At 39.5% G+C, this 15,658-nt stretch overlaps 2 protein-coding genes across 9 annotated transcripts in view; one reads left to right on the top strand and one right to left on the bottom strand.

Annotated features, from left to right (window-relative positions):
• Positions 1–15,658, top strand: part of UNC13B (unc-13 homolog B) — a 244,963-nt gene that overhangs the window by 97,549 nt on the left and 131,756 nt on the right. For all 8 annotated transcript variants that reach the window (XM_059142422.1, XM_059142421.1, XM_059142424.1 and 5 more), the window contains one exon: positions 5,704–5,761. In XM_059142422.1, the coding sequence (XP_058998405.1) occupies positions 5,704–5,761 (58 nt within the window). The remainder of the gene's footprint in view (positions 1–5,703; positions 5,762–15,658) is intronic.
• Positions 8,710–10,197, bottom strand: LOC131812641 (aminoacyl tRNA synthase complex-interacting multifunctional protein 1-like). The gene is given in 4 exon segments (XM_059142438.1): positions 8,710–9,067; positions 9,348–9,569; positions 9,778–9,921; positions 9,924–10,197. Coding segments are annotated over 4 exon segments (972 nt in total). The 3' UTR covers positions 8,710–8,735.

The raw sequence follows: 15,658 nt of genomic DNA, 5'->3' as shown, positions 1-15,658 counted from the left end.
TTAAATTAATACAGTACTATAAATGTATTTATTACTTTTATGATTTTATGAACTTTTTTCCCCTTTAGCTTGTAAGAATACAGTATATAATACATATAACATACAAAATATGCTTTAATTGACTGTTAATTGTTAAGGCTTCCAGTCAAAAGTAGGCTATTAGTAGTTAAGTTTTGGGGGGGTCAAAAGTTATATGTGGGGCACCTGGGTGGTCTGTTGGTTAAGTGACTGCCTTTGGCTCAGGTCATGATCCTGGAGTCCTGGGATCAAGTCTCGCATCGGGCTCCCTGCTTGACAGGGAGTCTGCTTCTCCCTCTGACCCTCCTGCTTCTCATGGGCTCTCTCTCTCTCATTCTCTCTCTCTCTTAAATAAATAAATCTTAAAAAACAAAAAAGTTATATGTAAACTTTTGCCTGTGTTGAAGGTCAGTGCCTGTAACACCCCTTTGTTTGAGTCAACTGTATATTGTTATTAGTATGTTCTTTTTAGGGATGCTTAGAGTATTGCATTGCTTGATTTTGTCTTATCTCCACAGAGAAATCTGGTGCACAGAAGGGAACACAGTCAACTCAGTCTGGGCAGTCAGGAATGGGGAATGGTTTTGTTATTGGTGGTGAAGGGAAAAGATGAGATTTTCATTTTGGGGCATGTTGGGCTGTTAGAAGATTGATCTGATTTTAAGGTAGAATTTGGAGTGCCAGTGGATATTTCAATGGAAATGTCTGGCAAGCAACCTCATGAAAGAACATGAAACTCAGGGTTAGATAGGGTTAGGAGGTATAAGCATAGAGTTTGGATTCATGAACATGATGGTAGCATTTGGAATCCCAGGAATTCACTCAGGTAGAATATATAGGAAGTATTGAGGAAGAATGAGGACAAAACCTTGGGAAAACATCAAAGATAGAATATGGAAAAAAACAAAGAGGTGGAGAAAAAGTTGCCTGAAGAGAGTTAGTGGGAGAAAGAGAAAAAGGTTCATGGAACAAAGGGTTTTAAGGCAGAAATTTTTTTATTTTTAAAAAGATTTATTTATTTGACAGAGAGAGAGATCACAAGTAGGCAGAGAGGCAGGCAGAGAGAGAGAGGAGATGCTGAGCAGAGAGCAGCAGGGATGCTGAGCAGAGAGCCCCACGCGGGACTCGATCCCAGGACCCTGGGATCATGACCTGAGTCGAAGGCAGAGGCTTTAACCCACTGAGCCACCCAGGCGCCCCAGAAATTTTTTTTTAAATTTTATTTATTTATTTGAAAGACAGAGGTCACAAGTAGGCAGAGAGGCAGGCAGAGAGAGAGAGAGGAGGAAGCAGGCTCCCCGCTGAGCAGAGAGCCCCATGTGGGGCTCGATCCCAGGACCCTGGGATCATGACCTGAGCAGAAGGCAGAGACTTTAACCCGTTGAGCCACCCAGGCGCCCCAAGGCAGAAATTCTTGATACTGTCAAGTGTTATTGAGAAAAATGATGATGAGGAGTGAAATGGAGTTGTTGCATTTGGTAATGACTGACCAATATCTCTGGATTAGTGTGGGAAACCAAAACGAAATATTTTGATAAATGTATTTGTTTCCTAGGGCTGCCATAACAAAGTACCACTATCTAGTGGCTTACAAAAACAGAAATTTATCTTCTCACAATTCTGGAGGCTAGAATTCTGAAATTAAGTTATTGGCAGGGTCAGTTCCTTCTGGATGTTCTAAGGACTTGTCTTATGCCTCTCTTCTGCCTTCTGGTGGTTTTCGGTAGTCCTTGCTGTCCCTTGGCTTGAAGACACATTGTTCCATTCTCTGCCTCTGTTAATCACATCCCTTTCTGTCTCTCAGTCTGTCCTCACAGTGTGTTCTCTTGGTATGTCTCTGTACAAATTTACATTTATGTTGTAAGGGCAACAGTCCATTGGATTAATTGGATTACATCTATAGAACCCCGTTTACAAATAGGGTCACATTCATAGGTACTGGGGATTAAGACATTCTTTTTTTTTTTTTTAAGATTTTATTTATTTATTGGACAGAGAGAGATCACAAGTAGGCAGAGACCAGCAGAGAAAGCCGGGGAAGCAGGCTCCCCGCTGAGTAGACAGCCCGACTCGGGGGTTGATCCCAGGACTCTGGGATCATGACCTGAGCCAAAGGCAGAGGTTTAACCCACTGAGCCACCCAGGAGCCCCTTCATATTTTTTTGAGGTACACAGTTCAACACACAATGAGTTAAATCAAAGATGAAGAAATAGAATTTGTGATAAGTGCAAATTACTCTTGTCAGGGTTTTCTCTTAATTTAACTGAATCCTCTTTAGGCTTCCTATTATAACTTTGTAACTCTTCTCATGTCTAAGCCAACACCTCAACTTTTTTTGTTTGTTGAATGCTCCAATCTTTCTTCATCCTTTGACAAATGCCACATAGACTCTTATCATTATATCCACTTTACCCATTGTGCTTTTTGTTTTCCCACAGCCTGGGTGTAGACTGGTATACAGTTTTCCAAACTCCCATCTTCTTTTAATCCCTCTTAAAGAAACACATTTCTGAATGCCTGGCTGCCTCAGCTGGTAGAACATGCAACTCTTGATCTCAGGGTTGAGTCTGAGCCCCACATTGGGTGTAGAAATTACTTAAAAATAAAATATAAAAAAACCCCCACATTGTACTTTTGATTTTATAGGCTTACTGTGTGTCACTATGCAGGATCAGATGAAGAAGTTAAAACAATAAAAAACCAAATATAACTTATACAAGTACTGCGGAATTTTACAAGTTCTGACAATGGTGATTCTTGGTCTGTGGTTCTCAACTTCTTCTAAGATTTTTGCTTTTTGTTTCTGTTCTAGGATTCGGAGTTCACTCAGTTTACTTCTTCCATCCCTTCCTTTATAACCCTCTTCTTGTTGTTTTGAAAGATTTGTTTATTTAAGAGAGGGATAAAGAGAAAGCAGGAGCAGGTGTAGGGGCAGAGGCAGAGAGAGAGAGAGAGAGAGAGAGAGAGAATCCTCTAGCAGACTCCCTACTGAGCATGGAGCTGGATCCCAGGACCCTGAGATCATGACCTGAGCCGAAATCAAGAGTCAGCTGCTTAACTGACTGAGCCACCAGGCGTCCCACCCTCTCGTTATTTTTAAAAGCTTTATTGAAATAGGGTTCACATACCATATAATGCACACATTTAAAATGTACAAACATATCTGTTTACATATTAACATTATAATACTTATAGATAAATAATGTGATGGATTTGACTTAGTAATCTCTTGAGAATTGTCCACTTATATTCATGATGAGATTGGATATAATTAGGATTATTTTTTTTCCTGTATGTGTATGGTTTTTTTTTGTTTGTTCATTTGTTTGATGAAGTAAACTCTACCCCCAACTTGGGGTTCAGACTCACAGCCCCAAGATATCAAGAGTATGTTTTTCTTTCTTTTTTTTTTTTTAAAGATTTTATTTATTTATTTGACAGACAGAGATCACAAGCAGGTAGAGAGGCAGGCAGAGAGGGGGGGGGGGAAGCAGGCTCCCTGCTGAGCAGAGAGCCCAGTGCGGGACTCGATCCCAGGACCCTGAGATCATGACTTGAGCCAAAGGCAGCTGCTTAACCCACTGAGCCACCCAGGCGCCTCAAGAGTATGTTTTTCTATTAACTGAGCTAGCTAGGTGCCCCTCTGTTTTTGTTTTTGTTTTTGTTTTTGTTTTTTTGGTACATATGTATGATAGATTTTTCCTTAGCTCTTTTAATATTGTTAATTAGGCTTTAGTTGGTTTTCCATCTTTCTGCTTTGGGTCTAGAGAATATTCATGAAATATGTCTTCTGAAAATATCTGCTATTGTCTTTTTTTTTTTTAAGCATCTTGTTTATGTATTATCACAAAGGGAGAGCACAAGCTGAGGGAGAGGCAAGCAGAGGGAGAGGCAAGCAGAGGGAGAAGCAGGGCTCCCCACTGAGCAAGGAGCCTGATGCAGACAAATCCCAGGACTCCAAGATCATGACCTGAGCCCAAGGCAGACACTAAAGTGACTGAGCCACCCAGGCATCCTTCTACTTTCATTTCTTAAATATGAATTCTTCTAGTTTAATATTTAAAGTTATAGAATTTTGGGGGTTCCGGGTTGGCTCAGTTAGTAGAGCATGTGACTCTTAATCTTAGGACTGTGAGTTCAAATCCCATTTTGGGTGTGGAACCTACTTAAAAAGAATTAAAAATTAAAGTTACAGAATTTTCTCACTGTTAGATCTGTGTACTACCTATAAAAATCATCCTCATTTGTAATGGTTACTATTTATAACCAAGTCCATTTTTTACCTTTGAGTGGTGGGTTGCTTAACTTTCAAGAACTTTTTGAGCATTTACTATTACTATTGTTTAGGTTGTGCTTGACTTCTCATTATTCTCTATTGGAATTAGTAATGGCAGTATCTAACTCTGATATTTGTATCATAGTTAATCATTTATAAAGTACTTCACATATAAAACTATATTTACATACAAAAAGTGTTTTGTATTTTGTGTTCAACTACTTGAGATGTCCTTTACCATTAATATCTCCTATGTAAGCTGCCATAAACTTTCATCTGGATTATTGCAGTAATTAGTCTTTTCCTCTTGTTCCCTATAGTTCACCTTATGCAGCAGCCAGAAAGACTTTTACAGTGTAATCGAATCATATCCCTTTTGTGTCTAAAATTATAAATGGCTTTCCAGTACACTAGAATAAAATCCAAACTCCTTACCATGATGTACAAACTCTGTCAAGGCCTTTGTAGATAATGGATTCTTAAGAACTTTATGCTGAATGAGTGACTCATTCATTGGCAGTGTTAGAGAACTGTCTTGCCCAGTACATCAGAGCATAGTAATAAGTGGCAGAGTCAGGATGAGAACTCCAGATTTCATATTTGCAAACTGCTGGACCAAATTATGTCTTTTGAATCCTCCAGTAGGCTCTGATCAAAATATTTTGTTTTTCAGACTGTGTACCTTTGTTAACTTGTGTATGCCTTTTTCTTGTTTTGCCTTTACAAATTTTGCCCATCCTCAAGACTTGCATTTAGTTATGCTTTCTTTTACAGAACTTTTTTTTTTTTTTAGTGGCTTCAGTAATCTGTATTTTTTTTTTTTTTTTTGGTTGTGATGGTGGTGTTGGGTTGGGGAGGCTAGAATGGAAAGGGAACTGTAGTTGGTATGAGATGTTGCATCACATGCTTGAATAAGTAATTTTACCTCCCACATGACCTCGTGAGGAAAGAAGCACTATTATGTTTTTAAAGACGGGAAAACTCCCGTTTCAGAGAGGTTTTCGGTTCCATCACCCAAATGGGGAAATCTGTATGTTATCCATAAGAAAACTCAGAGGACTGAGTTACCTAAGCTCTTTAAGGCTCCTTGAAGCCTTCTACGGCTGTCTGGCAGAGCTGGTACGTACCCAGGTGCTTTTGATCAAAACAGTCTCTCTGCTCTCCTGCATTAGTTAGCCTGTTCAATTGGGCAAGGGCCATAATCTGACAGTCTGGCCTATATATCAGGATCGTACAGGGAAATCAGCAGGATGACTTGTTTCTGTTAAATAAAAATTTAACTCTAGTCAAGCACTAAATCTTTTCACAAGCAGCTGTGATTTTTTTTTGTTTGTTTGTTTTTTGTTTTTTGGCCTGTATTTGGGCCTCTTATCTGTGTTTTTTTTTTCTTTCTCCTTTTTGCTTCTAGTATTCCAGTCAAGAAGAAAACCAGAGGAAGCCATTGCCCACTGCTGCCGCCCAGTGTTGTAAGTGAGAAACTTGTTTTTGAATATCATTGATCAAAGCTTTCTGTCAGTTCTCCAAACATGGCTTTTTTTGAGTTGGGGAGGGTGGAGATGTCAACAAAAGATATTCTGGAGGCATACCTATTCAGGCCCATATCTGCAGTGGTTATCTAGTCATTAGTGTTTGGAAGAGTCCTTTTGGTTTTGTGTGTCTATAAGCAGGGCAGTGGTGCTCATCTTTTATCTCCATGTGAAAGCTTTTACCATGGGGGAATGATTTTTTTCCCCCATTTTATCCCGTTTACCTGTTACTGTTCTTTAAAGTTCAGTGTCAGTGTCCTCACCCCTGGGAAATCTTCCTGCTGTTCCTCCCTCCCCCATGTCTAGTTTGGGTGTTTCTCCTCTACTTCCATAGTATCCTATGCATACATTCATCGTATAACCCATTATATATTATAATCTATCTGTATTTCTTTGGCAAGAACACAGTTTTTATAGGCATAAACATTCTTCTATTTTATATTTCTAGACTCTTTCTTAATACCTGATACATAGTACAGAAAGCCACAATAAAGTTTGATGAATGACTGAGAGAATTTGTCATTTCTCTTGAGATTAATTTATCCAGACTACAAAGATTCACTCTTGAAATGAGCTGTGTTTTATTGGTGTAGTTCTCCCTTCTCAGTATCTCTCAAAATAGCCTAAGGAGACACTAAAGGACTGATGTATAGTCTTTGTCTTTCACTTTTTCAGCCACTGTGTGTGTGTGTTTTGTGCTTCTTTTGTGTTAGTATAGTTTTTCTGAACCAGATGCCAAATTCTAAATAGCTGCTGGTTGAAAGTGGTAGTTGTAGTAGTTATTGTAGCAATAGGGGTAATATTAAGAGCCATAGTAATCATAGTAACATAAATTGAGATCTTACGGTATGCCAGATGCTGCCATCAGAACTAAAATGTACTAATTTATTTAATCTTCACAAATAACCCTAAGACATGGTTTTTACTGTTGTCCCATTTTTCAAATGAGGAAACTGAGGCATAAAGAGATTGAGTAATTTGACACAAATCACATAGGTAGTAGGTAGTGAAGTAAATATTCTAACACAGACAACCTGACTCCACAGCCAATACTTGGAACCATTATAACCTTCATAGTGTTTCTGAGAAGGAAAATTCCATTCATGGTTTGTCAGTCCATTGGTTGTCTTCCATTTTATAGGCTACTTTTCTGATCAAAGTAAGACCAGTGGCAGACCTCAACATTTTTTCTTTCTTTAGAGTAAGTCTGCAATTTTTCACTTTACTTATTGCTAACTTTTTTTTTCTATATAGGACTTCGAATTTATCAAACATTTAGGGTCATAAGAGACCAGAAGAGGGCACCTGGGTGGCTCAGTGGGTTAAGCCGCTGCCTTCGGCTCAGGTCATGATTTCATGGTCCTGGGATCGAGTCCCGCATCGGGCTCTCTGCTCAGCAGGGAGCCTGCTTCCTCCTCTCTCTCTGTCTGCCTCTCTGCCTGCTTGTCATCTCTCTCTGTCAAATAAATAAATAAATAAAAATCTTAAAAAAATCTTTTTTTTTTTTTTTTTTTTTTTTTAATTTTATTTATTTATTTGACAGAGAGAAATCACAAGTAGGCGGAGAGGCAGGCAGAGAGAGAGGGAAGCAGGCCCTCCGCTGAGCAGAGAGCCCGATGCGGGACTCGATCCCAGGACCCTGAGATCATGACCTGAGCTGAAAGCAGCGGCTTAACCCACTGAGCCACCCAGGCGCCCTCTTAAAAAAATCTTAAAAAAAAAAAAAGAGACCAGAAGAATCTAAATTGAAAACCAGGCTATGAATTAGTCTATAGGTCCTTTCCAGAACTCATTCTAATGAGTTATTTTTGACCTTTTAAATTATTTATTTATTTAGTTTTTCTTTTAGCAAGATAGAGAGAGAGAGTGAGAGGGCAGAAGGAGAGAGAGAGAGAAAATCTCAGTCAGCTCCATGACCAGGACAGAGCCCAACATGGGGCTTGATCTCACAACCCTGAGATTGTGACCTGAGCCAAATTGAGTCAGATGCTTAACTGACTGAGCCATCCAGGCACTCTTGACCTTTTTAATCTCTTCAACCTTTCTCCAAGACTGCTAATGAGATGTGAAATGTAGTGATTGAGATTTCACTTTCCTTTCCTCCCTGCACCCTTTTTGAAGTTCACTTGCAGTGATTGGAGATCAAATGCCAAGAGAGCTGGTAGAAATAAAAGGCCATAAATAATCAATAGGTTTGAGACACTTGGGTGGTTCAGTCAGTTAAGCATCTGCCTTTGGCTGAGGTCCTCATCCCAGAGTCCTGAGATCCAGTCCTACATTGTGCTCCTTGCTTCTCCTTCCACCTTCTTTCTCCCTCTGCCTGCCACTCCCATGCTTGTGCTCACTAGCTCTCTTGGACAAATAAAAAAAAAAAATTAAAAATTTTCATATGTTTATTGGCTAATTTATTTTTCTGTGAATAGTCTGTTCCTATCTTTTGGGAAAAAGAAACACCCCAAAACAGAAAAGTTGACCGTATAATGAGGGCCCATTTATCCTTTACTAGATTCAGTGGTAAACATCTTGCCACACTTGCTCTCCCTTGTCCCAACCTCTCATTTCTCTCCTTCTGTATATATGCATACACAAAAATACACATATTTTCTGAATCATTTGGATATAATATTTTTTTTACAAGTGACAAATGTATTTCTTTCTATTGTTATTAAAGTTTTCTCCAATGTAGTTCAGTAAATGAAGCATTAAAAAAAAATTTTTTTTTATTTATTTGACAGACAGAGATCACAAGTAGGCAGAGAGGCAGGCAGAGAGAGAGGGGGAAGCAGGCTCCCCGCAGAGCAGAGAACCCCATGCAGGGCTCAATCCCAAGACCCTGGGATCATGACCTGAGCTGAAGGCAAAGGCTTTAACCCACTGAGCCACCCAGGTACCCCACTAAATGAAGCATTTAATTTTATATTATTCCAGTGTTAGTTATAGTTTGAGCCCTACACACTCCCTTCCCTTTCACCTCAAAGGGAGCTCCTTTGTATGTAGCCACACACTCATCATTAGTAAAGAGATCAGGCTGGATCTGCTCCCAAATCTTCTTCTTAGGATTCAGCTCCTTGTCAGGCTCTCCAGAAAAAGCATCAAAACCAGTTCTGTCTCCAGGAACAGACCCATTAGGAGGTGCCAAGATTTCAACTTTCTCAGGTGAACTAGCACACATCACCATTGCTTGAGATATTACCCCCCTCATCTTTGCAGGTTTCAGGTTACAAAGTGAAATCACCATCCAATTTTTATATTTTTATTTTTAAGATTTTATTTAGCCGAAGGCAGAGGCTCAACCCACTGAGCCACCCAGGCGCCCCACCATCCGATTTTTAAAAAAATATTTTATTTATTTATTTGACAGACAGAGATCACAAGTAGGCAGAGAGGTAGGCAGAGGGGGGGGGGAAGCAGGCTCCCTGCCAAGCAGAGAGCCTGATGTGGGGCTCAATCCCAGGACTCTGGGATCATGACCTGAGCCGAAGGCAGAGGCTTTAACCCACCCAGGCGTCCCTCACCATCCAATTTTGCATATGTTCCAAAGGAGCATGATTCACCAGGCCACTGACAACTGTTCTTGGGACTGTTTCTCCAACATCTACTTCTTCCACATATAAAGAATCTGCATTAGGGGGTTTTCTGGCAGTCATGATAAAACCAACTCGAAGATGCAGACGAGAAACATCTACTGGCTTAGAGTCAATGCTTCCTGCTACTGACTGCTGTTTTTTCTCCTTTTTCTCTCCTTTCACTTCAGTTGTATCTTTTTTTTTTTTTTTTTAAGATTTTATTTATTTATTTGACAGACAGAAATCACAAGTAGATGGAGAGGCAGGCAGAGAGAGAGAGAGGGAAGCAGGCTCCCTGCTGAGCAGAGAGCCCGATGGATGCGGGCCTCGATCCCAGGACCCTGAGATCATGACCTGAGCCGAAGGCAGCGGCTTAACCCACTGAGCCACACAGGCGCCCCACTTCAGTTTTATCTTTCATCTTCTTTTCTTCTGCTCCTCTTCCTATCTGTTCTTTGGCACCAGCAGTTATAGTTGTTATTGATCTAGACTGTATCACATTTTCAGAAACTGTGGAATTAGCTTGCAGCAGATATCAGATGGAAATGGTATTTGTTTCACTCCATTTTGAATTTCTGCCTGAATTAGCTCCTGTTTCAGTTCTTCAATTTCTTTCTTTAATTGAGCATTTTCAACTTGAAGTTTCTTCTCTTCTCTCAAAGTTTCCTGCAAAATTGCTTTCTCTTTAAGAAGAGCAACTTGCTGCTTTAAATATTCAATAATTTCATCTACTTCTGCACCCTTCTGTTCCGGTCTCTTCAGAATAGCACCATTAGTTGCCATTTTTGCCAAGAAATGGCAGAAAATCATGAATCAGTGGATAGAGCAACCTGGTGAGCCTCACCCAGGCAACCTCAGTATGGAGCCGTCCATTTGGATGTAATCTTCAGACTTCATGACACATTAGCATGTATCTCCTTAGAGCTAGGACAGTCTACATAACCAAACCACCATGATCAGAATCAAGAAATTTAAAACTGACACAATAATATTATCTAATATATGGTGCATATTAAGAATTCCCTAGTTATCCCCCAAATATTTTTATAGCTCTTTTCCCCCTCATTGTATAATCCAGTCAGGAATCACACATTTAACTTAGTTGTCCTGATTTTTTAATATACTTTAATAATCATAAAAAAATCCTTGCCTTTTTGGTCATTTATTACAGTGGTATATATATTTTTTCCAATCAGAAGATCATTCGGTTCAGTCATTGAATTTTTGGGAGTTTATTATAAGTAATCAAAAAGCAGATAAAGATTTGTGTATAAAGATGTTGATTACAGAATATTTAAATAACAAAGTTAAAAAATGACTATAGTTAATAGAAAATGATAATCATAAGATTGAGTATTATGCATTAGTTAAAATTATGCTTTGAATAATAGACAGTTTTATGAAACTTTAAAGGGGCCCCTGGGTGGGTCAGTTGGTTAAGGATCCAACTCTTGATTTTAGCTCAGGTCATGATATCACAGTAGTGAAATTGAACCTGCTTGGGAATCTCTCCCTCTCCCTCTGCCCCTCCCCACTCATATACTCGTCTTTTTCTCTCTCAAAATAAAATAAAATCTTAAAAAAAGATCTTTAAGTTAAAAAGTATATAAAACAAGGGTGTCTGCTGGCTTAGAGGTATGTGTGACTTTGATCTTGGGGTTATAAGTTCAAGCCCCAAGTTGGGTGTAGAGATTATTTTAAAAATATCTTTTAGAAACTATATAAAACTTCCTGTATATATGGTGTATATATGCCAGTTTCAACTAACGGAGACAAAGAGGGAAGGAATGAAGGCTATTGGCTTCTTGGATTCTACGGGATCAGATGGTAGCATCATTTTGGTGTGAACATGTGCTTTTCTTGAAGAAAGGGAAGAATGACCTGGAAGGTGATTCAGAGAATATCAATGCTGCTACTCCCAGCACAGGCCCAGTGGGCAATGCTCTTCTGTTTTAGAGGGAGGCCCCTGAGGAAAGCCATGTGGCAGGGCCATACTGAAGAGCTGTGGGGGTAATGCTGCTAACCAAGTGGGTCTGGAAGGTGGGACATCAACCAAAGAGAATTATTCTACAGCTTTAACATTGAATATAATTTGCCTTGCTAGGTTTTGGACTTGCTTGGTATCTGTCAGCTCTTCCTTCTTTCCTTTTTCTTTCTTGTAGAATGGGAATCTCTCACTTATTCCTGTCCCTTCCACCATTGTAACTTGTTTGGCTTCACAGGTTCGCAGCTGGAGAGGAATTTTGCCTCAGGAGGAATCACCTGGAGTCTCACTAATATCTAATTAGTTGCTATTTAAGTGAGACTTTGGATTTTAGACTTTAGGGTTGATCTGGATTTGAGACTTGTGGGGCTGATGAGATGGAAAACATGTATTTTGCATGTGATAAAGACATGAATTTTGAGGGGGCCAGAGGTGGAATGCTGTGGGCTGAATTGTGTTCCCCTAACATTCATATATTGAAGTCCTAACCCCTAATGTGATTGTATTTGGAAAGAGAACCTGTGAGGAGGTGTTAAAGTTAAATGAAGTCATGGGGGGACCCTAATCTGAAAGGATGGGTTCCCTTTTAAAAAGAGGAAGAGACACCAGAGCTCTCTCTACCATGTGAGGACATAGCAGGACAGTTGCCATTTGCAAGGTAGGAGAGCTCTCAGTAGAAACTGAACCCTACCAGAACCTTGATCTTTGACTTTTAAGCCTCTGGAAACTGAGAAATTTCTGCTGTTTAAGCACCCAATCTGTGGCATTTTGTTATGGTAGCTCATGCAGATTAATACATGTATATAATGTATTTATATAATTTAGGAGAAAAATACCTGGAAATAGAAGTACCAAAATATTAATCAAATTTGTCTCTGGTATGAGGGATTGACTTTTTTTGTTGTTGTTCTTCCAATTTTATTTATTTATTTTTTAAAAGATTTTATTTATTTATTTGACAGACAGAGATCACAGGTAGGCAGAGAGGCAGGCAGAGAGAGAGGAGGAAGCAGGCTCCCTGCGGAGCAGAGAGCCCGATGTGGGGCTCCATCCCAGGACCCTGGGTTCACGACCTGAGCCAAAGGCAGAGGTTTTAACCCACTGAGCCACCCAGGCGCCCCCTGTTCTTCCAATTTTAACCTAAAAGAAATCAGTAAGTAGTTCCAAATGAAAGTCCAGCAGGTTATTTTGAAGGACTCAAACCTCAGAACATTTATGTGGTACTACCTATTGTTTTCCTTCTTGTTTTAATTCAGATAATTAACATAAAGTGTTATATTAGTTTCAGGTATACAGTATAGTGATTCAGCAATTCTATACATTGCTCATTTACTCATTGCTCATCATGATAAGTATACTCTTAATCCCTTACTGCTATTTCACCTATTCCCCCACTCACCTCTCCTCTGGTAACCACCAGTTTGTTCTCTGTATTTAAGAGTCTGTTTTTTTGTCTCATTTTTTCTTTGTTCATTTTGTTTCTTAAATTCCTCATACAAGTGAAAATAATATGGTATTTGTCTTTGACTGAGTCATTTCACTTACAATTATATCCTCTAGATCCATCCATGTTATTGCAAATGGCAAAATTTCATTCTTTTTTATGGCTGAGTAGTATCCCATTATGTATACCACATCTTCTTTATCTGTTCATCTGTGGCATTATGACTATTTAACCCCCTTTTTGCATCTTACATTTTCTAAGTACTTAATGATGTACTACTTAAAAAAAAAAATAATCTCTACACCCAGTGTAGGGCTTGAACTCATGATCCTGAGAGCAAAGTTCACAGGCTCTACTGAGTGAGCCAGGCGGGCACTCCCAACAATGTAGTACTTTTAATAGCTAAAACTTTCTAAGAAGAGTAATGAAATAATTAGTCCTTGTTCTAAATTTGGGTTTGCTGTTATCTCTCTGAGTGACTCTGGAAGTCTTGTTACTGTCTGCTTCAGTTTCTTCATGTATAAAAGGGGAGAGTTAGTCTAAATGGTCTCTAGGTCTCTTTTCTTTCTTTCTTTCTTTTTTTTGGGGGGGGTGGGGTGTTGGGGGAAGCAGGGGTGATAATGTTTTTAATTCCTGTATGTGAGATAAACCGGAGTGCTTGGGCCAAGCTGGTATTGGTCTCCAGCGTCTGGTCAGGGGGTACAGCTGGCCCCTTAAGCAGACCTCAGTAGCCATCATTGGCCCAGGTGACCTCGTACTCAGGGTACATGGCTTTGATCTTCTTGATGGAGATGGAGTGTTGGGCATGACCGTAATCCACTGAATAGACATACATGTAGATCTTCTTGTCCTGGGTCTGGTGGGAGATGGGCCTGCTTCCTAGGCACTATAGCTCTTCTTCTGTGTCTTGCCCAGTACTTTGTCACAGATGTCAGTTGAAGACGCCATGAGAATTGATGTTCACATCTGTGATCTCAGCAAGGTCTATTGCCACCATGTTCCCCATGGCCCACGTGTCCCTGAAAACTGTGTCTCTAGGTTTCTTTTAGCTGTCATATCACATGATCCTGTAACTTCCTAGTCCTGAGATACCTTCACAGGTCCCTCCACTGCCTTTTCTTTTAGGTTCAGTCTTCTGTAGTTACTTGTGAGATGCCTTCAAAATGTTTTCACAAATGACTACTCCTCTAAAGAAGCCCTTATTCTTAGCTTTGCTGTGAAGGTTTCTCTGACCCCAATTATTTGGATATACTCTTTTTTTTTTTTTTAAGGGAGTGAGAGAGAGAGAGAGAGAGTGCAGGGGGTGGGAAGGGGCAGAGGGAGAGGAAGAGAGAGTATCTTAAGCAGGCTCCACACCTAATACAGAGCCTGATGTGGGGCTTGATATCACAGCCCTGAGATCATGACCTGAGCTGAAATCAAGAGTTTGATGTTTAACTGACTGAGCAACCCAGGCACCCCTCATGTATTCTTTCTTTAACTCAGTTTTTTATAATATAGCTCTGTTACTGTCTTTGCTCAAATTTCCCCAAATTTGGCTTTTGAGACTCCCTTTAAACCAGATCCTGTGTCCTTTTGACATGTCCCCATCATTCTTTAATAAATCCTTCCTTTCTCGGTGGTAGATGTTCCATGCATCTTGTCCTTTCACTGCCTCAGTCTTAGAATAAGTTACTTCTCCAGCAAGCCCTGGTTTGTTTTAGTGGGGAATAGCATTTAGAAATCAAGATCTTGGAACTGGTCACGCTCATTGCTACTGGAGTAGTATTGCTTTTTGGTTCTTTGAATGGACAGAACTAGGAAAACAAACATACATACCTAACTCATATGTTCATACTGTTATTACCAATTAACACTTTCATGTCAGGGTTTTTCCTCACCTTCTGCCATTTCATATTTGTATGTTCCTTTTTCTCTCAGTGAGAACTCTTGTTCCCAAGAATATCAAATTATGTACTCATTTGCTTTATCCTATCATGTGCATAGGCAAATTTCAGGATTAATATACCAACGCTATTAGTAACAACAGGCCTACTAATTAAAATTCAGTGTTCTTATATAAGGTTTTTTTTTTTTTTTTTTTCAGTTGTATTTTACCTTATGGTATAATTCACATAGGATTACAAAACTATCACACCTAAAAATTTAACAGAATTCCATAGAGGCTTCTGATGTCTACTCTTTATACAAAAATTCTCTAATTTTCCTAAAAATATTTTTGCCCTTTTTGTCCTAATTTAGGCAGGCAAGAATTCTACCACTGAGCCACCAATGCCCCGCCTCCTTTTTGTCCTAATTTAGGATCCAACTAAGGTTCATTCATTGCCATTTGTATGTGGTGTGAGTTAAGGGTCTAAGATAATCTTTTTGCATGTGGATATCCAATTGTACCAGCATCATTTGTTAAGAAGGCTGTTATTTTTTCCCCCACTGAATTGCCTTTATATCTTTTTTTGAAGTCATTCTCAGTACCAGCACAATAGCCCATTACTTTTGTTCTAGAACTTTTTAGCAGATTTGATTTTATAGGGTCACATAAAAGTGAGTGAATACACTTTTTTTTTTAAAAAAAAATTTTATTTATTTATTTGACAGAACGAGTGAGCCTGCACAAATGGGGACTGGCAGAGAGAGAGGGAGACGGAGAAGCAGGCTCCCCACTGAGCAGGGAGCCTGGTGCGATGCGGGGCTCAATCCCAGGACCCTGGGATCATGACCTGAGCAGAAGGCAGACGCTTAACCAACTGAGCCACACCGGTGCCCAAATATACTTTTGTTTTTAGGCTGTTTTAGGTTTTATTTATTTATTAGCATTTTGTTTCTTTATTTTATTCCTCAGATAT

The sequence above is a fragment of the Mustela lutreola genome, chromosome 12 (assembly GCF_030435805.1).
Source record: "Mustela lutreola isolate mMusLut2 chromosome 12, mMusLut2.pri, whole genome shotgun sequence".
NCBI lineage: Eukaryota > Metazoa > Chordata > Mammalia > Carnivora > Mustelidae > Mustela > Mustela lutreola.
The sequence above is the reverse complement of the archived record's forward strand: the minus strand, read 5'-3'. Positions and strand labels throughout refer to the sequence as shown.